The sequence below is a fragment of the Petaurus breviceps genome, unplaced genomic scaffold, assembly GCF_028583685.1.
Source record: "Petaurus breviceps papuanus isolate PSGF00001 unplaced genomic scaffold, PetGlider_PUasm1.0 558, whole genome shotgun sequence".
NCBI lineage: Eukaryota > Metazoa > Chordata > Mammalia > Diprotodontia > Petauridae > Petaurus > Petaurus breviceps.
In genome coordinates this window covers 1,281,998-1,307,168 of record NW_027186376.1, presented here as the reverse complement: position 1 = coordinate 1,307,168, position 25,171 = coordinate 1,281,998, and the positions used below count along the sequence as shown (strand labels likewise).

The 25,171-nt window shown below is 46.6% G+C and overlaps 2 protein-coding genes across 8 annotated transcripts in view; both read right to left on the bottom strand.

Moving 5' to 3' along the window:
• ADSL (adenylosuccinate lyase) overlaps nucleotides 1-25,171 on the bottom strand; it is a 300,844-nt gene that overhangs the window by 95,266 nt on the left and 180,407 nt on the right. The window lies entirely within an intron of this gene.
• The window catches only part of TNRC6B (trinucleotide repeat containing adaptor 6B), a 230,321-nt gene that overhangs the window by 63,065 nt on the left and 142,085 nt on the right, over nucleotides 1-25,171 (bottom strand). For all 7 annotated transcript variants that reach the window (XM_069102859.1, XM_069102858.1, XM_069102857.1 and 4 more), the window contains 3 exons: nucleotides 19,309-19,396; nucleotides 8,842-8,863; nucleotides 1,713-2,054 (listed from right to left, as the gene is read on the bottom strand). In XM_069102859.1, coding sequence (XP_068958960.1) covers nucleotides 1,713-2,054; nucleotides 8,842-8,863; nucleotides 19,309-19,396 — 452 coding nt within the window. The remainder of the gene's footprint in view (nucleotides 1-1,712; nucleotides 2,055-8,841; nucleotides 8,864-19,308; nucleotides 19,397-25,171) is intronic.

Here is a 25,171-nt window from a genome sequence, read left to right as displayed (position 1 = left end):
GGGGGGGTTCCTTCCTCTGAAGCCTCTTCCTTTGTCTCTAGGGCAGGAGAAGTCTCACAGACACTCTGTACGTGCCCATCCCACCCCCCAAAGTTCTGCTAGGACCGACCTTCAGAGCTCTTAGTATAAAAATGCGATTATCTTTGTACAAGGTGCTACCACAGCCATGGGGATGGAGATGCCTGGAAGGCTCTTAGTAGGTGTCTGTCTATACCAGCTGGATGAAACCTAAAGAAAGGCTGGGAGTTTCGTGGCCAAACACGATGAAATCATTTGAAAATTTTCCCCTGTTGCTTTACTTGATATTAATAAATCTGTCTCTTTAAGACTAGAACAAAAAACTTCATCTTTAGTTCCCTGCTGTGATATTCTCAAAGATCACTGAATAACCTCCAGGAATGGAGATGACAGGCCACACAGCCCCAGACACGGGGATGGGTAAAAGCCCCGCCATCAGGCGGCCCACCAGGCTCTATGCCCAGGTCCAGCTGCTGCCTGGGCAGAGCCAAGGCGGGCACCCACCCGAAGCACAGGGAACAGGCCCGGGAGGCTTATCATTCTTATGATTTGTCTGCAGATGTGTGTTCTTTCATCATAAACCTGCACAGAGGCAGACGAACTACACCGGCCCAGCATGTGGTTCTCAGTGATCCTCTAGCCACATAGCACAGCACCTTCCTGACAGCAACCAATCAACAAAGCTTGTCTGACTCCTTATGGTGTGTGTGTGCGTCTGTGTGTGCGTCTGTGTGTGTGTGTGGGGGGGGGCCCACGCAAGAATACGGGAATTTCTGTTTTATCATGGGAAACAACCTCTATACATAGATGAAGTATCAACCAGACACAAAGTACATTCAGAAAGATTCTACCAGCAGCTGGAGAGAGGGCATTCCAGAGCTTGGTGGTTCCTTGTGGTTCCATGAACCCTAATATCCATATCTACTGTTCCAGAGACTCTCTTCTGCCTACCTTCTGAAAACAACCCCCAAACCAATTTTTACAAAGGACACGCCAATTCCAATCTTGCCTCGGGTGTGAGCCTAGGATAGTGCTGGGTGCACAGTGGGTTCGTGAACACCCGATGGCCAGCCCTCTGCCAGCTTCTTCCAGATCTGGGATCCAGCCGACAGTGAGAATTGTGGGAGGCGTCAGCTCTGATCTCTGAGATGAGCCAAGTAAAGTCTAAAACTCAGTAACAACAAAAGGAGCTGGATCACGTGTAAGGCCTCCGGATCCAGCCCAGGGGGAGGAGGAGGGCACTATCTGGCATGGGCCCCAGCGCGACAACAGGCTCTTTTATCTCAGAGCAGGCCTGTGTCTTCTCCTCACTGCTTCTGGTTTATAAACATCAAACCGGAGCCTTAAAAAATAAGAACAAGTTTTTATTGTGTTCTTTTCCGGGCTCCAAAAACACACTCTGCGTATCTCTTAAGGGCCTCAGACAAAGAGCAGCGACAGCTCCCACCTGGGAAAGACTGACAACAAGGTGCAAATGTAACAGGGCATTTTGGGGACAAATCTCTGCCCTACTCTGAGAGCAGACGCAGAGCTGCTATGGCTAGTCTTGTGTGATGTTGTAAAAGGCCAATGATCTGGAGCAGGAGCCACGTGCTCATGGCCCTCACCTCCAGACGCTGGCTGACGTTTTGGGGCGGGGGTCCCTCCCGAGCCGCCGCCCCCCCCCCACCTCCCACTCCCCGCCTGGTCCTCACCTGATGCAGGCCCACTCTCGCTTTGCAGCAGGGATCCTGTCACTTGTGCGTTGTTGGGGTTTGCTCCGGGCGTGGCGGAGGGAGGAGGCCCGGCCCCACCCCCAAGGAGCATGCAGGAGGGTGGAGGGGGCTGCCCGCGTTTTAGTAACACTTTGTGGTCCTGCTGGCAACGGAATCGCGGCGGCACCTCCCGAGGCATGTAGCGGGCGGCGCTTGGCGGTTGTCCGTTCGGCACTGCCACCCTTTTGGCATTGTTGCCACCATTGACTGGTGGCGATGGAGAGCTGCCAATTGGGCTGGCGGCCGCTGGTTGGCTTAAACTTGGTTTCGTCACTTCGGGCACTGAAAGCGATAGGAAAATAAATCCATGAAATTAAATACATTTTTCTACAGGTGCACATCAATTCACAGTAAAATCAATACAGATGGTTCTTTTCCCTTTCAGAGTATTCCAAAAGGAGTCTGCACGTGTTTCCTATGGCATCTTCAGTACTGCAGAGTTTTTCCTAAGAAATAAATGGTAATAACAGTATGCAGCAGCATGCAGCAATTTACTCTACTGAACCTGGGTCTTAATCGCTGTGGAATTCAACGAACTTCAATTCCAGTAGGAGTGTGCTTGGTGCTGGGGGTATGCAGAAGCAAACATAAACAACTGTCCCTGCCTTCGTTGAGCTCACAGTCTAATGGGGGGTGAGGCACGTACACACTGGGCTACAGCGAATTAAAACAGGGTCAGAATGAGAGAAGAAACGATCACACTTGAGGGGCTGAGGAACAGTCAGGAAAGGTGGTGATGGAGCCTGCAAAAGCCACAGAGTGCAAAAGTTCTAAGGCAGCCTGCCTTGGAGAGAAAGCCAGGCATGTTTTAGAGCAGCCCTAGTGCTCTGCTCTAGAACCCAGAGGGAACAGAATCCCACGTAAGAGCGTCAGGGTTAGGGAAAACGTTCCCCAGTTCTCCAAGGTGACTCTTCCCTTAGGGGCCTTAGACAGCCTGAGAGACAAGCAGAGATAGCAGAGATGCTCTGCTCAGAGCCTTGCAAGCTAACCCCAGGAGAAGCAAAGGTCAGCATCACAATGTCTGTGAACCCCTGGCTAAGAATAATATGAGATGAAAGGCACGGTTTGGCTTGACCATGCACATTTGTTACAATGGTTGGGGAGGGAGAGGAGGAGAAAGAGAAAATAAATGCTTATTAACTGAAAAAAGGTTAATAAGAGAAATAAGCGATGCACAAGTCTATGAAACAAGCTGAAGCATGTGATGAATTCTAAGAGTAATACAGATTTCTGAGCCATGACGGAGATAAGTGGAAGATGCAAGGAGCAGCAGATGGCGAGTGGCCAGGGGAGCAAGCGGGTGGTGGGGACAAGGGGGAACAACTCAACCCTTATCTCACTTCTGCTTTCTCACTCGAGGAGAAGGATCTGCAGATGGGGACAGACAGAAAAGAGACGGGCACCAGAAACTCAACCCCCAAATCAACGAGGCGGCTGGAAGAACGAGAGCTGTCTCTACCACGTTCAAGTCGTCAGAAGAACCACGTAATGGATTTCTGGGTGCACTAAAAAAATCGTGGCTGTGCTGCTATCTTCAAAGGTCAGTGAAGGGAAGAAATAGATGGTCCTGGGCTGGAGACAGGGCACACATCTGATAAGGTGGACTCTGGAAGCCATTGAAAGCAGGATTGGTCAATGGCATTAAAGGGGACATGGACTGGTTCCACCTGAGGCTGGACTCAGAAGCTGCCTAAAGAGAAGAGAGACCCCAGGGAGGCACCTGCCCAGGTGCTGACAAGGGCCTGAGATCTGCCAGATCTCAGTCTGTCATTTTACAGAGATCCAAAGAAGCGATTCTGCCTGAGGCCACAGGTAACAAAACTAGCTCAGAGGCCTCCAGTGTTATTAATAGCAGCCCTTCTTTCCGCTGTCATAAACCACTATTATCTCTGTGTTAATCTTAGTAAATATGGGTGTGTGAACAGATTTTTTTTTCTCCCATCTTCTCTATCTCCAATTTAAATTAGGTCCCTACAGTGAGAAAAAAACATTTCTTCCTGGCTCTCCTCAAAGAGACTCCAGCTGTGGCCGGGACCCCCTGCTATCTGTCCCGTCCTCCCCGGATCTGCCTGAAGCTCTGGCCTTGGATCAGAAGCCATGGCCTGAGGGCCTCCACTCCAGGTCCAGAAAGCTTGGTCACCTTTCAGGAGGCTTCTCAGCAAGACCTCTCCATGGTTGCTATCAGGTTAACTTTCTCAACTAGGGCTCCTCTCATGCTACCCCTAAACTAGTATCAGATGTTCTCCCTGCTGCTGAAACACTGGAAACTTCTCTCAGAATCACAGAACTCAGCCATCAAGGATGTCGCCATGGGACCATTCCACATCTGAGAAAAGCATCTTATCTGGGTGGTCATGCAGGCTCTGTGTGGAGCCCTCCAGAGAGCAAAAACCCCACTACTCCCTCAGGCATTCCTCTGCCCTGGTGGGCAGACCTCCCGTCTCAAGTAATCACAGAGTAACTTCTCCCCACTGCTCTCCATGATCCCTCTGAAGCCAAGCACGGCAAGGCACAGCACGTTGAATCCTTCTTCCAGGAGACAGGTTCTCCAGGGGTCTCTCAGAGACCCACAGCACCACATCTGAGGGTGGAGAAGCCTCAAAGCCAAGGCCTAGCCAGGCCAATCTTCCGGCTTCCCCTTGGCTCCTCCAGGGTCTCTTCCCACTGGCTCCCTCTTGAACTGAAGAAGAGCAAACCTTTCCTTAAGTGTCTGCAGCTCATTCTTTAGCAGGAGACAAGCTCCTACTTCTCTGTACCCATGGGACTGTCACCTGCCATGACCAGAAGGCACAGCAACACCTGCAAACTGGAACATCCCTCTCATTCTCTATACTTGGTGACTCTTGCTAATTCTCAAGACAAATGACTTGGAGGCTTGGGAATAGGAAGGGATGGAGAGGACAAAAGAGCTTTTGTTGCTGGAAATTCCTGACTAAGTTCTTTCTCCACCTTTATCTGAATTCTTCAAATGGTTAAATACCTCAGATACTGGGATGGGCAAGCCAGACAAGCTGAAGCAGCAAGGTATCCTCGAAGGAGTATGTGCCAGGCAAACCAAACCACCACCAGCGCCATCTCCGTACAGATCCTGACGGAGCCAGGAGCCTGAGCCAAGACGCTGGTAACAGTCATGCCACCAGCCTAGGGCCCCCTGCCATCATCCTGAGAAGCAGCCCCTGGGGAGGGCTCCTTCCTCCAGGGGCTGTAGCCACACATCGGGAACACCCACCCATTATCACCAACATCAGAAAATGAAATGATGTCATCGCTGGAAATGACATTGAACGTCTCACCATCTGCTTTATCCCTGTACCCTAAGGACCACGAAACTTTCCATCTGACTGGCAGCTGAAACCTTCTCTGTGTGTGTGTGTTCTACCCCATTGGAAGGTGAGCTCCTTGAGGGCAGGGGCTCTCCAGCTGTATCCCCAGGGCTCAGCACTGGGCTCTGCACATGAGGGCTTCATTCACTCATCCATTCAGCACTTGGCAGATTCTTACCAACAGCCAAAGGTGGTGACACCTTCCCTTGGCTCTTCTCTTCTCAACGATGATCAGACGTTAGCCATTTTGTACCTGTATGACTGTCTCTTTCCATCTTCTGTTGCAAGTATTGGTGACTCTTCCTTCTCCCTGACTTGCTGTATATGACCTCATACCAAGTCCTATCACTTCTTCATTGCAGATTCATCACGGTTTCATCAATCCCTCTTTAGTCCAGTTATCCCAAATCCAGGCTGTCATGACCCCAAGCTTAGATGACTGCCAATCTCCTGGCTATCCTCCTTATTGCCAGGCCATCTTCCATACAACTACCAACTTAGTTTACTTAAAAACACTCTCCCACTTAAAAACATACAAGCAGTACCCTGACTCTTTCATGGCCCAACCCCCTATGACTTCAACTTAGAATTCTCCGATCCAGTCTCTTTATTGTCCCCACTGGGTCACACTCACTCCCATCTCTATTCTACTGTTTATATAATTTTTCCTTATGCTCACAGTGTCCTCGCCCTCTCTGCCAAAGGTCACTGGCCACCTGGACAACCTTTATGACCACCAGGAGATGAGAGGTCATCTTATTCTTCCCTATCAGCTGTACTCATTTCCTATCACATAGCAATGGACCACAGACGCCATCTTGTACCCTCTGCAGCACAATGTCACATGCATGAATGCTGTGCTCCTAACATAAGTATCATCTTCCTGAAGACAAGGGCCCATGTTCTTTATTTCTCTTGTGTGCCCCTTCTAGTCTAGCATAAAAAGTGCTCCATTATACTTGAGAATAGAAAAGCATTAAAGCAGAAAGAAACTGCAACAAATGAGTCTGAAAGCATAGGGGTTACTGGGCTTAGAATCAGAAGGAACCTTAGAGATGACCCAATGAGACACAAGACCTCAGGCCCACGGTCTCATGGATTAGGGCAGAGTTGGGACTCGAACCCATGGCCTTGGCCTCCATGGGTAACACTCCTTCCGTTCTATTCTACTGCCTCTAGATCAGGCGTCCCTGTTATGTCAGATCTGTCTAAGGATAAAAAACAATCAAGGTGAGGAGAGAATGAACATTTTTAGGACTGAGTAGACAGAAAAAAGCTGGTGGTAAACAAAAGATGGGGAGGGAAGGAGAGAAGCAGAGATGGAGGCAGACAGAGAGTGAGGCAGAATGACCTGCTGACAGAGCAGGAGAGACCCAAGAGGAAGCAGGAAGAGATGAGCCCTAAAGCACAGGAAAGAGAGAGTGATTGGCCTCCTTCCTGTGACCAGAAGGAGGAAAAACTGGGTGCTAAGTTATGACTGAAGAATGGGAGTTCAAGGCACCTGCAGGCAATCTCCTTAGTGAAGAGATACTGGAAAGGACAATTCATTTCCCTTCTCCAGGTGTTGGTTTCTTCACGTGTAACATCATGGTTTGAGAAGATTGTGCCCAAGGTTCCTTCCAGCTGCAGGATCCCAGGACCTGATGAAAAGCTAGACCTCGATCTCAATTCTCATCCCAAATCATAGCCCAGGGCCACCTACAGCCTGCACAAGCTGACTACAGCTGACCCTGCTTTGGCTAAGGAGGAGCTGGGGGTTACCAAGCAGCAAGGGGCCCAGAAGGAAGAGAGATCATGCGTGTATTCTGTAGGTGGCAGGAGACAGGACAAGAGAACCAGATGTGGAGATTGGCTGGGACTAGGAAGAGGCCCCCATCTTCACCTTAACTGGTAACGAAGAAAGCAAGCAAGGGAAATCCCAGGACGTCTACTTCTGGATTCTGTACACCTAACATTTCATAAAAATAAAGAGAAGACTATCATGATACATCAGGGAGATCTTTACTATCGTCTTGGGCGACCTTCCTTTCCTTTCCTTTCTGTGTTGGAAAGGAAATGCTTATTGAGTATCTCTCATGTGCAGAGCAGTGTGCCAGGGGCTGGGAATACAAACCAGAAAGGAAGCCAAGCCCTGCCTTCTAAGAGCTACCCACACAAATAAGTGGGATAAGGTGTGTGTAATGCAACGAGGTCAACAGAGGGAGGCAAAATCCTCAAACACAATTTAGTGTGGGAAAACAGCAATTTGTGGCATTCTTCGGAATGAATAACTTGAGTTTTAGTCCTTAAAAAAAAATCAGGGGGTGCCTATGTTATCCAACTCTGTGGCCACACAACTGGAGCTTTTCTCCCCTATTTTCTGCTTCAGACCCCACTGCTGCTCTACCCGCCCCATCTCCTTCCCCTTCTGCACCCCCAACCTACCTTGTCCCCAGTGCCAGTCTGAAATGGGGCCATGCCACCCCCAACCCCCCACTCACTGGCAGCTTCAGCAGCATCCTTAGCCTCTGTCCCATCTAATCCCAGAAGAAAGACTTCCTTTTCAAAAACAGTAGACAGACATAAAAGTCTGGGTTTCCCTTTGAAACGTGGGTGACTATTAACCTTTATTCCTTATAAAATTCAACCTCCCCATTCCATCATCACACATGGGGCTTTTGTCCTGAGAGAGAGACAGAGAGAGACACAGAGAGGTGGGGGGGAGGGGATAGGGGGGGGAGAGTGTGATTGTGTGAGAGTGTGTGTGTGTGTGTGTGTGTGGTGGAACAAAGAAAAGGAAGGGGCCCTGGGGAAGAAGCCTTCTATTGGACTAGGGAAGTTCTGAAGATAACAGTGAAGATGTGGGTCTAAGTAGAAGAGGTAAGATGAAAACCTTGGACGTTCACTGAGACTTCTAAAAACTCTATTTGTCACTTTTATCATGTTTCCCCCCACTTGTTCCCTTAGGACAGATGCATCTGTTTGTATTAAGGGCTGCAGGAGAACAGGGGAGAAAAGCCTGATCCGGGCTGAGGGGCGTCTCTAGCAGGGGCTGACCACAGGCGAGCAGCCTCCTTTCTCTAGGGCTGCTCCAGTGTGGGCCTGCATGTATCAGAGCTGTGACAACCACCATTCATGTATCTTGTGAAAAACAGACTCGGGATGGTACAAGAAGGAAAACATGAGCAGAGATGAGAGAAGGACACCCCCCATCTGTCTTCACTGATCTTTCCTGTGAAGGGGAGTCAAATATTGGCAAGTCTGAGAGGCAAGTCAACAGGGTCCTTCATTTGGGCGAATGCCAGTATTCAATCTAGTACTTCAAGAAACAGGTGTGCACATAACCCTTCCAACATAACCCTGCTTTCCCCATCAGGTGACAATGTAATGCTTTTCTTGAAAAAGATGGACTTTTCTTGCAGACCAAAAAATAACGCAGACGGGAGCATTAAACTCCCTTAGTTCTTCCTTCCAAAGGAGAAGCTCTTAGTGCCTGTTAAATGAAAAAACTTTCTGAGACTCTCAGCTCAAAGGCACAACCCAATTACCTGCAATAAAGTGCACTTTTCCCCCCCTCTTCTTGAAAACTGTCGAACAGTCATGCAAGTGCTGCCCAATGCCAGGCTGGATTCTGCCAATTCAGCAAAGACCCAATTATTGTACACAGAGCTCTCCTTCCTTGTTCAAGAAAACTGGCAACTGGTGGACGAGGTGAAATAAACATTCTAAATGGTTCTTCTGAATTAAACAAGTAAAAACAATCTTACCTTTGGTTTTTTGTTCCGTGACCTGCAAAATAAACAGAAGTAAATTAGAGTATTAAAATGCTCTCCAATTCACTCCTAATACATAGGAGAATGAAGAATTTTTCCAAATGGATCTTTGTTATTGACAAGTCACAAGTAGTCCAAAGGAGAACAAAAACTGATTCTGGGATCCTCTGGACTAAGATTCAATTCAACAAATGTAAACTCCAGAGCACCACGGAGGCCAGGAGCTCGGACACAAGTGAGGGTTTAGGCTAAGCATGAGCAGACCAAGGGTTCTACTATCAGAGACACAAGGGGGAAAGAGTCCAAACTGCACAACAACCCTGCAGTGCCGACATCATGTGCAAGGCTCTGCTCTAGACCCTGGATGCTCATCTATTCATGAGAACTGGGGAGGCATTCCCCAGAGACAAGGTCTGCAGCTGAGAAGGTCAAACAAAGAGATTCCCATAACTGGTTTAGAACCTTTATAAAATGAGTGTCTGAACTTGGCAAATCAGCAAAATTCTGGTCACTCTCCCAGCCCCAAATATCACTGAGATGCATAAGCTGGAAGAACCCCCTCCCTCCCATGGCCTGCGTACGCTCCAACTGTCTCAGCTACAAGAAGACTGGCACACCCCTGATGCTGTCAGCCCACACATGCTCCACGTCCATGTTCATGAACTCCCAAATGCCCTTCTCTGGCCATAACCTTTTGTCATTCCATCTTCTCTGGTGCCTCGGGTCTTCTCACCCTCTTCTTCCCCTTCACTGTGACCTAAAGCAGTCCCTTCACCCCTCCGTTCTCTCCCAGGCCACCACCCCGTGTAACGACTGTATTCTCCTTTCCCTAAACTACAGCCCTTGGTGACCTACCCTCCAAACTTGAATCCCCTTCCTCCTTTGTGCTATCCCTATTCTCTGGAGGCTTGGCCAAGCCCCAACACTGGATCACTCCCACCCTCTGTCTCCTTCGCTCCTAGTCACAGGATGCTAAAAAGAACTGAAAGAAATTGAGAAAAATGGTAAATGGGTCCACTACAGATGTACACCCACAACCTCAAATGGGCCTTCACCGCAGCAAAGCAAACAATCTTTCTCTAAGCTGATTCTCTATCTCACTTTCCATGGCACTTGTTTTAAGCTTTGCATTCTCTCCTCAAGCCTGCTCAAGCACCCTCTACGCCCCCCGCTCTTAGCCCAGGATCTCACCTCATAAGCCATAAACAAAAGCAAACAAAGAAATAGCGACCATCTGCCATGAGCTCCTCCTCCTCACCTCACACCCTACTATTTCCTATGGAGAGGCCTCCTTTCTCCTTTGGTCCCATCCTCTCGTCTTCTCCAGCACAGTGTCCCCATCATCACTTTCTCTCCTCTCACTCAAAATCCTCACTATCTAACTTCCAACCTCGTCCTTGCACAGAAACTCCCAAGTTACAGCTGCCTTTTCTCAGTCCCGTCTCCGCAGCTTCCCACACGCCGGTCACCTTCTCGTCCCAGACACTGTCTCCCCTCTAGGTTTCCACGCCCCTGCTTGCTTCTGCCCCCTTTGTTGGCTTCACATCCCGTGTCCTCCCCCTTTTTCTACTCTATACTATCTCACCAGCTACCAGAGCTTCAATCATCTCTACCAGTCTTCAGTCTCTCACCTGAGCTCCAGCCCCATTGAATGACATATCCCATAGGCATCGCAATTCGACATGTCCCAAAGAAAACTCATTCTGTTTTCCGTCTGAACCCTCCCCAACTTCCTCTGTCCTATTCGAGGGCACCACCAGCCTTCCAGGCACACAGGTTTCCACCCTTTCATGCCACATGCCTGAGCTGATGACAATGCTGTCATTCTGACCTTCCTCTCGTTACTCACAGAGGCACTGCCCTCGCTCAGCCCTGCGCCACCATTCACCTGGACAGCCGCAGCGACCTTGAGTCTGTCTGCCTTCTGTGTGTGAGAGGGAGTCCTCTGGCAGATCACTCAATGAGCTCTAGGAGGCAAGGACTTTCCGGGCTTCCTTCCACACATCCCTTCCAGGATCCAGCTGCACTGGCCTCCTGAGTGCTCCACAGACATGACCCTCACTTCTGGGGCTCTCCCTCAAGCCTGGGAGGTCTTGCCCCCTTACCTAGGCTTCCTTTCCAGACTCAGTCACCGCTTTCTGCAGGAGGCCTTTCCCACCGACTTCTTCCCTGCACCGCCACCCCTCCCGCTGCTGAAGCTTTCTCCTACATTATTTTCCATCTATACTCCCCAATTTAGATGACTGCACTTACTCGTGATGTAACTAGCTATTAAACTATAAGTTCCTTGAGGAGAACACTGCTCTCGACTTTCTTTGAAGGCTGAACGCTTAAACAGTTCCTTGCACAAAGCAAGCATTTAAACAATGATTACTGACTGACTACATCAGAGCCTAATTCCAACATTAAGATGATAGCTTGATACAACAAAAGACAAGCCAACCAAACAACCAACAGTCACTGCCCCTGACTGTGCCCGGCACTATGCCCAGTGCAGGGGAGCCAAGCAAAGGGAGAATCAGCTCCTACTCTCAAGGAGCTCACATTCTGGTGGAGGTAATATCCAGTAAGTAACCAGGTTATCTTCAAGATGCCGCAGGAACTCATGGAGAGATCTCCTCTGCAGAAGGCGGGCTCTGAACTGCTATTGTGTTCTGTGAGATCCCCAGAGCCCCAGAGGAGGAGGTGGAGAGGAAGACCAGAAGCCACTCTTCTGGAGACAGGAACGGCTGGAGGGCCCTCCTGCTGGGTGCTCTGAAAGGCTCCCACTTGGGGACAGACACATGCTGCAGCACAAAACAGCGCCTGTCTTTGGACTCTACAAACGCAAACTGCCAAAGTCCGATTTCTGTCAAGGGCACGATTTTTCTTTCTGCCACCTGGATCTACAACCTGTGCCATCTTCTCCTCCCTATACCACATCCTAGGCATTCAATCACTGCCAAATCTCATCCATTCTACTCCAAACATTTCTCATCCCTGTTCCCTTCTCTCCAGGTTCTCCCCATCTCTCACCCAGGGCTGCAGCAGCCCCCCTGGCCTTTGAGCCTCTCCCCTCTCTGATCTTCCGTACAGTAGCCAGATGGATAGTTCTGACCATGTCACTGCTCAGCGCAAGAAGCCTCGGTGATTTCCTGGTGCTTGTAGGACAGATCAGATCTCTCTGCTTGGTGTGGAGAGCCTTTTACAAGGCAGCCGAAGCCCGCAGGCTGGTACACACCTGCCGTAGGGGCACATTCTTCTCTTTCACACACTCTTGGCTCCCCAATGTTCTCTCTGCTGTCCCCTCAACATGCCAGCCCATGCCTAGAACAAAGCATCTTACTCCCTTCCTTCACAGTACAGGTCAAAGGCCTCCTCTCACCCAAAGCCTACCTTTTGTATTTCACTATTTGAGCGCAGGCTGTTCTGCTCAATAGAAGGTATGTTCTTTGAGAACAGCATGGTACCACAGAAAGAACTCCAGCTCTGGAGTCCAGGGAGCCTAACTTCCATCCCACCTAGAAGGCTTATTCCCTGTGTCCCTGCAGGAGGCTTACCCAACTCAACTTGCTTGTGGCCAAGACATTTCACACCCTTCCCCTGACCTCTTCAGCATGTTGAGGGATAGAGGATGGGGGGAGGGAGGTGACATGGCCAGGACTATTCTGGAACTTGAGGCATTACAGCATCATGGGGGAAAAACAACCCCACTCTAACAGATGGGAGCTCAGCATCCTTCTCCAGGGCTGGGCCTTCTTTCCTTGGGCTCTGTGCCCTCTCTGGGACTCCCAGCGTGGCCCTGGCCTGTTCAGCTGTTTCCCTGATTGCCTTACATTACAGTGGACTTTTGACTGTTAGATCTTTTTATATCCTTATCGAGTCCCCCAAGCTAGAACCCAGCTTACAAATGATAAATCTTTTAAAAAGCTGTTTTCAGGGCATTTTAACTTCTTTTTATCAACTTTAAATTGTTCAGTTTTTCTGGTTAGTGCAATGCTTCAACAAATGCAAAACTGGTTACTATGGATTGGATCCAGCTAATGATTACTAAATATGGCTTTCCTTTCACAAAGTGCAAAGTACAACGTACACCATGAAATTCATGGTGACATCATTCCCTAGAGTGAAATGAAGCTCTGACACTCTCCTGGGGCAGAGCTGAAGTCCCCAGTCTGGCTTCTGCAAAGGCCCCCCATGTGCAGAAGGCTTCGTCTCTGTGTGACTGAGACAGCCCCCTGGGACATGGGAGTCACCTCTTCATTCCCAACCTGACCAAAGTGAGACTGCCTGACCTCGATGGGCAGTATGGAGAAGGCCACAGCAACAAGGCTTCAAACAGCATCCCTGGAGGAAGAAGGCACACAGATGATGCCAAGGATGTAGGCAAAAAGGCCACAGAGAAACAGAAATGAAAAGAGGCTGTGCACCAGAGCCCTCAGGCAGGCCCACACTCAGTCTCTTTACTGCCATTCTGGACACAATGCTAAGACATTTGTTTATCTGGTTTCGCAGCTCACTGCAGATGAAAAGGGAAGGAATGAGGGAAGGGAGTCTTAGTGTAGGCAAACAGGAGGAGAAGAGGAAACAGAAAAATTCAAGCCCATACAAGATCTCAAAAATGAGTCATCCTTCTGGGGGACTTGGACGTTGTGGAGTCAATAAAAAGCCTTTGCTCTAGAAATGGAACTTCTTGAGCCCAGTGAACGACATGGTGCTTTTTAGGAGGATGACCCAGGCTGCCCAAAAAGAACAAAAGGCTAAGGAAAGTGTGCAATGAATTTTATTTTTTATTATTATCTCTGTGCAAAGCAGAATGAAAAAGGAGGCCTGCAGATGCAGCCACTCTGCCTATACTGCAGCCAGCCTGCTTCTTCCATTGTGAGTGAAACAAGTTTGCCCCATTATTTTCAAAGCTGTTCTGCTTGTCTGCATTTCCTACCAACCTTCCTTTGGTTCTCTGCTGCACATGAAAAAAAAGGCCTCTTACGACTTCCCTACCTACTGCAACTCCTCTACCCCTCCACTGAGATGAAGAAAAATAAGACGGTTGTGTCAAATGCACTGTCAACGTGTTGTTCAGTTGTTTTTTCCCGTGACCTCATTTGGGGTTTTCTTGGCAAAGATACTGGAATAGTTTGCCATTTCCTTCTCCAGCTCATTTTACAGATGAGGAAACTGAGGCAAACAGGGTGAAGTGACTTTCCCAGGGTCATGCAGAGAGTGTCTGAGGCCAAATTTGGACTCAGGTCTTCCTGAGGGCTATATCCACCACAACACCTACCTGCCCCTTCAAGAAAATAAAACTCCCATTTTGGCAATGTCCAAAAAATATCTGTCCCATCTAGCACCTTGAACATTTTCTTAAGTCACTATTCATTCCTTCCTTGAAGAACTACTTGTTTATATCTTTTGACGATTTATCTATTGGGGAATGGCTCTTCTTTTTGTATGCTTGAATCAGGTCCTTAAATATCTTAGATTTGACATCTGTAGCAGAGAAATTTTCTGGGATTCCCCCCACCCCCAATTAACTGTTTCACTTCTAATTTCAACTGAATTTATTTTGTGCAAAACCTTTTCAATTTCACATCTGGTTATGAACTCCTCCTCAGTCAGAGACTGTGCTGTCTCCTTCTCCGCTCTTTTTGTTTGTTTATGATGTGACCTTTCGCATCTGAGTCACGTAGTAATTTGGAACTTATCCTGGTGTGTGTATGTGTGGTGGTTTCCAGTTTTTTGTAGCATTTTTTGTCACAGCATGAGACCTTGCCAAGGTAGCTGGGGCCTACTATTTACATTTGCTTCTGCAGATGGGGTGCCTCACCTTACTTACTGACCATACTGTGGAACTGACTGATTTCTCATCTCATCTCTATCCAGCGCCCAACAGTCTTGCTGATCACTGCTTTCCAGTGGAGTCTGAGATACAGAACTGCTGTAGCCCTTTTCCTCCCCACCTTTCTCCATGATCTCTCTTGAGACTCTTAACAATTTGCTCCTCCAGACTAATGTTATTATTTTTCCTAGCTCAATCATGTAATCCTTTGGAAGTTTAATTGGTATGCCATAGAATAAGCAAACGAGCTGAACATAAATCAGCATTTTTATTATATTGGCATGATTCAACCATTAGCAGTTAATATCTCACCACCTTTTTAAGTCGAAATTTGTTTAAAGAGTGTTTTGTAATTACAGTCAAATATTTCCCTCATGTGCGCCTTGGTAGACAGACTCCCAAATATTTTATCCATTCTGTAGTTAGTTATTCCAAATCTCTCTCTCCCGGCCAGGTTTTGTTGGTGATAGCTAGAAAGGTTAATTATCTATGTGGATTTACTTTATATCTTGCTATTGTAAAGAAGTTACTGATTATTTCAATTAATTCTTAGTTGACTCTCTATAGAGTTTTCTAAGTAGATATCAGCTAAAAGTGATACTCGTTTCCTCTTTCCTTATGCTCTTGAGAAATTTCCTTTTCTCACCTTATTCCTATACCTAACATTTGTAACATTCTATCAAATAATGGCTATGATAACAGACATGGATATTGGTCTACAGTTTTCTATTTGCTTTCTCCCTAGTTTAGGTATCAAAAACATAAGTATCACAGAAAAAAAAAACTGGATTTCTTCTTTTCCTAGTTTCTGCAGATGGTTTATCTAACAGTGGTATTGATTATTCTTTGAATGTTTGATAGAATTTGATTGTACATCTATCTGGTTCTGCATTTTTCTCTATGGGAGTTGTTATGGCTAATTCAGTTTATTTTTTCTGAGATGGGATCATTAACTGCTTTACTTCCTATTGTGTTCATTTGGGGTTTAAGTTCATGCTGCCACTTTGCCTCATTTCTTTAGGGTCTACTCTCACCTCCATCCTCTAAGACAGAAGGTCAAACACAGCTGCCCCAGACAGACAAAAATGGAGTTAGGAAATATTTGACAAAATAAATCAAAATACAATAAACCAGATAATGTGAGATTTAAAAAAAATCCACACTTAGTCTCCTAGTTTTTCCTTGTAATAGAAGTCTACCCAAATGGGGTCATTTATTTCATTCCTTCTTCTTTATCTGGTAGTTTTATTTACTTCTCTTGTATTTCTCTTGTTTGGGGTATGTGTAAGTTAAATAACCTGTTTGTAGTTTTCTTCCCCCCTCTCTCCCTCCCTCCCTCTCTCTGTCTCTCTCTCCCCTTTCTGTAAAAATAATTCAAATACTTCTCTTTCATTGAATGCCCCTCTTATTCATTGATAATTAGTCTGGGTTTGCAAGGTCTATCATTTTGGGTCTCATTTTGAGGTCCTTTGCCTTTTCTATTCCCTTCTGTAATAGGCCCTAACAGGCACAGAAAAGAATTGCTATTCAGATTTATTTTCCTTTCCAAAGAATTAGCACTTTGTCATTGCAGTTGTGAACTTTAACCACTCTGTATCTTGGAGTCTAGAAGCACAGGTGCTTGTTTCCGTGCCCAGCATGGTCTGTGGTCTCGCTGGAGGGATGCATGGTTTTCTGTCCACAGAAGTTGTGGGCAGGTTCTTTTCATCATTCTGTCATTGAGGCCTCCTGTCCATTCCTCTGGCAGGCTCGGACTTCTCGTTCTCTGTCTTCAGGGCTAGACGTTTTTTACTCACACAGAGGTCACATTTTCTCTCAACGCTGATGCTTTTGGCTCCTCTTCCAGATCATCCTTCACTTCTCCGTATCCTGGTGTCCCCAATCCGGTCTCTTTTGCTTCTTGGTGGAGACTGGCCATCATGGATTCAAGGTTTTCTACTTTGCTAAATAGGTATTTCTGCTGCCGTCGTCCACCTCTAAATTCGTCTCAAGGTTCTGACTTGTCCTTTGAACCATTCTGGAGTATCTTGAAGGGCTGTGAAGCGCTGCTGGGAATCTAAAGGATCCTGGGTTTCCTCAGGGGTCGGTTCATCCCCTTTGTCTGGCAATATTTACTTAGACACACTTGCGATTATTTCGATACTGTAACGTCTTTACTATTACTATCTGCGTGTGCTGTAGGCTTTATACTGCATTTTCTTCCTCCTAAGATCCCCGGCACTTTACATTCTTCTGTGTCCACTTTCTTAAGGGCAGGTTTGCCTACGGGGCTGAATCTCAAAGTCTCTGCCCCCTCCACATCAGGGAACCGATTTTCTTCACTGGCTTCAATCCATGCTCCAAGTGCAGCCCCACACGCTGGTGCCCTGACCCACTTCCCTGTGTCTTTTACTGCGCAGGCTGGGTTCTCTGCTGCTTCTTGTGACTTTGGGGGAAGGTTTTCTGAGCACAGTTTCTGCCTGCTACCACCTTGGGGATGCCTGACTTAGGAGCCACCCTAGGTTGAATACTTGCCCCCTCCCTTCCCACACAGTCCTGTCCATCTATACTTCTCTCTTTTCTGCAAGTGGCTGGGCAGAGCTGAGGTCTGGTGCTTACTGCCAGAGAATGCTAGGGTCAGGGCAGGGGTAACGTGTGCCAACAGAGGATGCTGAGGGGATCAGGGGCCCTGCCAGAGCATGGAGGGAGGGGTACTGGCTGGACTTCTGGGTTTGTTGGCCATAGATAGCCATATAGATACATAGACATAAGACAGCCATGACTGTTCTGCCTCTGACACACAATTCCTCTTCCAGAGTAGTTTTTGAGAATGAGGGGGCTTTAAAGAAACTTTCTAGCACCACTCCTCATGCTAGCCAGTTCTTCATGATAAATCTGAGTAAAATTTCTCACAGAAAATGGTCCAATGGAATTCTGGCACTAAAACAGAAAAGTGCCGCGTTACTCTTCTGCTCCAAGGGTGTGCACAAGGGACTTCAGTGATGCATGCAGCACACCCCATGCACCCTTAGGCTACAGAAGACGAATCCTGCCCCGAGGCTCTTTGAAAAACTGCTATTAGTTTTAACTAACCAAGTTAATGTTCCTGTAACCCGTGTGCTTTCAGGACAATTAGCTCCCACTGGCAGACACTCCCTTCAAACTTGTCCCCAGTTGCTGCCAAATTCCTCAGGTGGAAAATAATAAAGGAACAAATGATTCCTCTTCCAAAGGCAGAAGGAAACTGTCCCCACTGAGCCCTGTGCCCCCAGAGCGCTTCTAGAACCAGCCCAGGACCAAACCGAAACCGCAGCAGAAGGAAGGTGGCAGGGCTAAGGGGGCACGTTCCAGATGCTCGAGAAACAGGAACAGCTTACACTTCTAGAGTCCTCAGACAGGCAAAGCCACTTCCTCACAACTGCCGTGACACCAGTGGCAATTGTTTTGTTGTCCAGTCCTGACTCTCTGTGACCCCACTTCTTGGCAGAGATACTGTGGTGGTTGGCCATTTCCTTCTCCAGCTCATTTTACAGATGAGGAAACTGAGGCAATCAGGGAGAAGTGACTTGCCCAGGGTCACACAGCTAGTGTTTGAGGGCGGATCTGATCTTAGGTCTTCCCAACTCCAGGTCTGGCACACTGTCCACTGCACCTTTGAGCTGCCCAGTGGAAATAATACTATTCCCCAAATGGAGAGCCAAGAAGGCTAATCATTACTGTAATGACAGTTATAAGGACTTATATTGTTTTCTCCCAAGGTTTACAAAGGTCTTACATATATGACCTCATTAACCCCAGGGAGACAGGAAGGCCTGGGGAAGCGTGCTAGAACTGACCATACATCACACAAATGGCTAAAAGTCATTCCCTCAGATCCCAAATCCCACGGGGTCTTCTAGTCCCAGCCAACAACTCTGTCCCCAAAGCAACAACACCCTCGGTCTCCCCGGCCTTGGAGACTTACGTGCTCTGGTTTCTAAGATCCTTCCCACTTCCTCACTCAAATTTCTCACAAATAGTCGACATCTGCCATCACATCTTGGATGTGATCTTTCTCTCCAGAGCACAGTTCAGGGTGCTGAAGATCCCTATGACCTCATTCCAAGACTGAGTTACTAACAGAACAGAAGGAGACTGTCACAGATCGTCTCATCCACGAGGCGAGGGCATAGGAGGGATACCTACTTCCCAAATGCATCGTTGTAATAGGCTTGTGGTAGCATTTAATGCCTTATGGGTTTCAAAAAGGGGGAGGAGGGCGTAGATAGATGGCTGCTCAGTCTATTTGGGGAAGCCACTAACTTGTTTCTTTTACATAATAACTACTCTCTTGGAGAACATGAATTTTGGGCATTGAGATACCTTAACACTACTTAATGACGAGCAGACAAAATAAAAAACCGTCAGAAAAGGAATGCCTCGGAAATGCTTACACCACTGGAAATCCAATGCAGGAGGAAAACTGTCTGATGCTAACTGGTAACAGGGGTACTCAGTTTGGCTCCTCACTGGCCAGTCATTAGGACTGCATCTCAAGCAGCTGCTCGCTTAAATGCTGCGGGATTTCACAGCTTCATGAAGGGGCGTCCTAGCCACATACTAACGTTACCGCTGAAGAATAACGCAGCTTGGCTCCCGTGTAAGAGTCGCCTCGCTGGACGTACCTTCTGAGCAGCTTCTTTCTTCTTTTTATCCTCTTTCTTCCTTTTCTTGTCTTCCATTAACTGTTCTTCCCTTTCTTGCTCCTTCTCTCTGTCAAAATAAAACAGCATTTCCCATGAGCAATCCCCAAAGACAAAGCCACACTCCCACACTGCAGACTTTAGGCCATCCGATCCAGGTGTGAAAAGGAGGCCAGCACCTCTACCATCATGCACACAAATGGACAGACGCCTCCCTTCTTCTCCCCTTTCCGTCCTACTCTGGATACCTCAGGGAGGTCATCTGGGGAAACAAGAAAAAGCTGTGGGAGACACCACATTTTTCTCGCTGCTGGTGCTGTAACTGTCCTGACTTCAGAGTGGCTTGTGACAACTGTAAGCATCATTTTACCTCGACTAAGATGATAAGACACGTAAGTGAATCATTTCATTGTCTTGGGCATATTAATATACTAACAAAATAAAAAGGAGATTTAAAAATATACTGTGAAAAGAATGCATTAATTTTAAGTTTATTTACCTAAAACAATTCAAAGAAGGATTTTTCTGTTTTACAAATTGCAAATGAAAGACCACCTGCCACAAGCAGATCTTTGCGCTCCAGATGCTGTTACTTCCAAATGATGCCGAATGCTTGATATATTAAGTCATTTGTTGTATACCTGGAACTATTAATTTTTCTATTTCTCAAGTATTAAAAGAAATCCATCTCAGATATTCTAACTAAGCGCACCAAGTAGTCATTATTACAATCACTGTAGGTATATTTCTAAAGTATGCATAAAGTATGTATCATATGTTCCAATTTTTACACATGGATGAGTCAAAACTTTTAGCTGTTTATCTGACTTTAAATGCGAATTAAAACCAAGCTGTAGGTAGGATTCAAAGAAGAAAACAACCTTAAAGAAGATAGCCTGAATTCCTTACTTTAGGGATAAAGAAACTGAGGGTGTCAAAGATGAAAGCCATGTCCAACATCACCTGGGTGGTAAATAACAGAGGAAGAATTGAGCTCGTGGCCACTGGACTCGGGATTGAGTCCATGCTCTCATCTGAATTTACCCCACTCACAGAAGACAAAATAGTTTTGGGTTTTTTTTTGCTTTTTGCAGGGCAATTAGGGTTAAGTGACTCGTCCAAGGTTAATGTTAAGTGTATGAGGTCACATTTGAACTCAGGTCCTCCTGACTCCAGGGCTGGTGTTCTATTCACTGTGCCACCTAACCACCCCACACGATAAAATTTTAAATAGATTTTTACTGATTTCTTATTTTTACTTTGCCTGTGTATTGCCCCAACAAAGAAGCGTCTTTCCTAACAAAAACCTGTTTAAAGAAAAAAAAAGAAGAAAAAATAATTTTGTAAAAGGAATATAATGTGGGGGGTAGGGGGGAGGAAGCAGACATTACATTCAATACACCATACTTATGGACTGCCCACCCCTGCAAAGGCACAAGGGAAGATGTCTTCTCCTATCTCTTCTTCGGGCTGAGCTTTCTTTATAATTTTGCCACATTCAGCTTGGACTGTCTAGTGGTTTTAGAACCCTATTTTTTTTTCTAGTTACACTGTTGCAGTCATTGTATGAGCCGTCTTCCCGGCTTTGTTTACATCATATACTGAAGTGGTTTGTAGAAGTCTCTCCCCCAGAGCCTTTCTTTCTCCTCCATTAATGCACTGTAATTCATTCGGCCATTCTTCAATCCATGGGCATCCACCTGTCTCCAATTCTTGGTTACCACAAGGAAAGTGCTGCTGTAAATATTCTGGCATACGTGGGGACGGCTTCCCTTTCTGTCACTGACTTCCCTGGAGTGCCTCGAGTGCAATCTCCAGGTGTGGACACTGCAGTTGGTTCCTCTGTGGAATTCCAAGCTGCTTTCCAGAATCATCACACAATTCACAGCTCCTCCGACAATGCAAGCGTGTGCTTGTCTCCCATGACTCCCCTAGCACTGCCGAGGTCCATCCTTTGCCAATTTACTAGGTATGAAGTGAAGCCTTAGAGTCATCCTGAACCGCCTTTCTTTTATTGCTAGTGATGGGGTGGATCCTTCTATACAGTTCTTAATGGTTTGCAATTCTTCTTTTGAGAACTGTCTGTTCTTCTGACCATGGATCTACTGGGGAAAGGCTTTAGATAAACAGCTTTTAAAATGGCAGTTTGACAAGACAATCACCAATCGAACGTGGAAAGAAAACAAATATGGAATCCCAAATATATTCTAAGGGTGCTGCAGAGTATTTTTATGTGTGATTAACAAGATTTGGAACTGAAAGTGGCCAGAGAAATGACTGAGTTCAAATCGCCTCTTTCCACACAAGAGGGGTGTGAGGCCAAAGAAAGGAGGGTGCCTTGTTTCAAATCACCAAGGCAGCAGATCCAGACTCAAATGCAGGTCTCTCAAATCTCCACCTGGCTACTCTGTGCACGTCACATTGCTATTCATTTGGGGGGAAAAGTGAATCCTCCTCCACAAAAGGATGAAGAAGCAGCAGTGAAAGGTGGGTAACAAGCACGTTCTTCGGAGAATCACTGAATTGGGGGGGGGAGTCAGAGATCATGAGGTCACCTCCTCTGGCAGAGGAGGAAGCTGGGCAGGTCACAAGTGCTCAGCTTGTCCTGGCTGAAAAACCATTTCATTAGCTGCTGACACTGCCTGGTGCTATCCGAAGGCACAGCATCACTGAGACACTTGCCCACCAGAGAGCAGCCTCAGAGAGGCCAGCCCTGTGCTGAAGAACACCTTCTGTGATGAATCCTCTCCTGCTCTTCCAGCAGCACTTCTGAAACAGTGGGGCTCGACCCCATGAAGTCGGGGTTAAGAAGCACTGAAGGGATCGTGAATGGGGAAAGGTTAAGAAGCCCTGATCTAAGCTGCCTGCTTGAAGTTACCCTACTCCCTGTATTATGAGAATCTTCTCCCTCCTCTCGAGCCCAAACCTCCTTTCAAACACCTCATATTCTAGCAGAGGCCCAAGACCCCTCAGGTACTTGGCAGTCAGTCTCTCCTAAATTTTCCATTTTGGTGAGCCACCCTCAATTCCTTTTTTAAAAAATACTAATTTCTTTTTAGTTTTCAACGTTCACTTTTATAAGGTTTTAAGTTTTAAATCCTCAATTTCTTCAGTGGGTCTCCTTGTGGCACGATCAGAAGGCCTTTCCCACTTCTCTAGCTCCTTGTCAGCTCATCAGTGTGTGTTCTAAGATTTGGTGCCCAGAACTCAATTCAATAATCCAGATGGTGGGCGGCTAGGTGGTGCAGTGAATAGAGCACCGGCCCTGCAGTCAGGAGCACCTGAGTTCAAATCCAGCCTCAGACACTTAACACTAGCCATGTGACCTTGGGCAACTCAACCCCAAATGCCCTGTATTCCCCCCTCCAAAATGACAAAAAAAAAAATCCAGATGTGATAGGAATAGGGCAGATGGCAATAAGACTAAGAGAAATGATTATTAAATAACAAATTACTGGGGAGATCCCAAAATTTTACCCCACCTAGACTATCTTATCTAGGTGGAGGTACTGCCCTACCCAACTAGAATTTAATTCTACAAATTCTACTAGAACTTAATTCTACAAAGTCTACAAATTCTTACAAAGAATTTATCTAAGGTGAATTTTGGCCCATTGTATTTCCCTCAAGCAGGTATGGATGGGGAGTGTGTGTGTGTGTGTGGGGGGGGGGCAGTGCTGTTAGATCCTCTCTCTACACTGCCCAAGCTGGGCGTTATTTAGAAGCACATGGTGTGATCAAACTCACATCTCTCAGCCCTTAATTAGAACATGTCTACCTCCCAGACTGCCACCCTCAGGAACACCACTCTCCCAAGGGCATATAAGTAGTGAATGGGTTCCAGGAGGGGTCTTTGGCATTTGAAAGTGTCACTGAACCGTTATGCTAATTATACGCTAGTATGATTAATAAAATGATTAATTACCCAGAAACTATGCTTCTCAAACTTCTTCTATGTTACATATCACTTCCCTAGTCATGGGCATCATGTCTCTCTCTATTTCAGAAAAAGACTGAATTAGATTTTTTAAAATACATTTTAATAATACATTCTATGGTTCCTGGCAGGATTCAAGTCAAGCTTATGCTGTACGGTTCTGGAGAAGGAGGCCTTTTTGGTTCACTTTACACATAGGGCACTGAGGCTCAGAGAGCCACTTGTCTGCCATTCCCTTAGATGGGCTCTCAGGCTCAGCAATCTTAGCCACCAGCATCTTGAGACAGTCTCATGTGCCAGGTGCTGACTAGGCCTCCTGACTGCTACCCTGCCTTTTGTGTGATGCTCACAGCAATCCTGTGTCACAGCATCAGCCGGGGGCTCTGGGCCTTGGCTTTCTCACGTGGCAGAACCAGCTCTCTGAGGTCCTTTACACTTACCAACACTCCAGGATTCTACACTCTCTAGGCATAAACACAGACGGCCATCAGAAGTTCCCTGAAACGGACCATGGGAAGATTGCAGTGCAGAATGAAATCCTGCCAGTTCAACGTACACGTGGGGCACTAGGTGGAATAACCAACAGAGCGCTTGACATGGAGTCAGTGAGACCCGAATTCCAATCTAGCCTTGACACTCACTAGCACACGACCGAGGGCAAAGCTACCCTGTGAAATGAGAATCACCACATCGTCTCCTACCTCACAGTGCTGGTTCAGATGAATCACACAGACACATGGAATGAGTGTTACCTATTGTCACATAGATAACATTATTGCATTTACATTTTATGTTACACACATTGTATGAGAGTCAAGCTTCACCGTCAACCACCGCCCCTTCTCTTCCCCTTACTGCTTCTTCCCTCCCTCTTCTACCAGCCCCCTCTTTTCTTTCCTCTTTCCCTCCTACTTGCTATAAGGCAAGTAAGTTCGATTTCTATACCTGCTTACGCTATTCCCTCTGAGCCAAATCTGATGAAAGTAAGGTTCAGACAATGCTCACCTCCCTCCCTTCTTTCCCCTCTACTGTAATAGGTTTTTGTGCCTTTTCATGTGACGTCATTTACCCTTGTCTGTCTCCTCCTTTTCTCTTCCCCCAGGACAATCACTTTTCACCATTTAATTAGATTTTTTTAGTCATCACATCAAAGTCAACTTATACCCTGAGTGCCTCAGTACTCTTTTAAAAGTCGTAATAATGATATAGTTCTCACTATTTATATTTATATTATATCTCACTATATTTTGTTTATATTATTATAGTTCTCACAGTTTTGAGTGTCCTTTTCCCTTGTAGGGATGTAAACAGTTTGCCCTTATTAATAACATGTTGTTTTCTTCTTTCCTGTTTACCTTTTTATGCCTCTCTTGGGTCTTATTATTTCAAGATCAAATTTTCTGTTGAGTGTTGTTCTTTTCATCAGGAAGGATTCATTGAATGTCCATCTCCTCCCCTGAATGATTACGCTCCGTTTCACTGGGCAGCTGATCCTTGGTTGTAATCCAAACTCTTTTGCCTTATGGAGTATCATATTCCACACCCTCCCATCTTTTCACGTAGAAGCTGCAAGGTCCTGAGTGATCCTTACTCTGGTTCCATGACACTTGAATTGTTTCTTTCTGGCTGCTTGCAGTATTTTCTCTTTGACCTGGCAATTTTAGAATTTGGCTACAACCTGTTTTCAATTTGGGATTTCTTTCAGGAAGTGATTGGTAGATTCTTTTGATGATCGTTTTACCTTCTGGTTCTAGGATCTTAGGGCAGTTTTCCTTGATTTCCTGAAAGACTGCTGTCCGGGCTTTTTTTCATCATGGTTTTCAGGTAGGCCAATAATTTTTAAATTGTCTCTCCTGGATCTACTTTCCAGGTCAGTTGTTTGCCAATGAGGCGTTTTACATTTTCTTC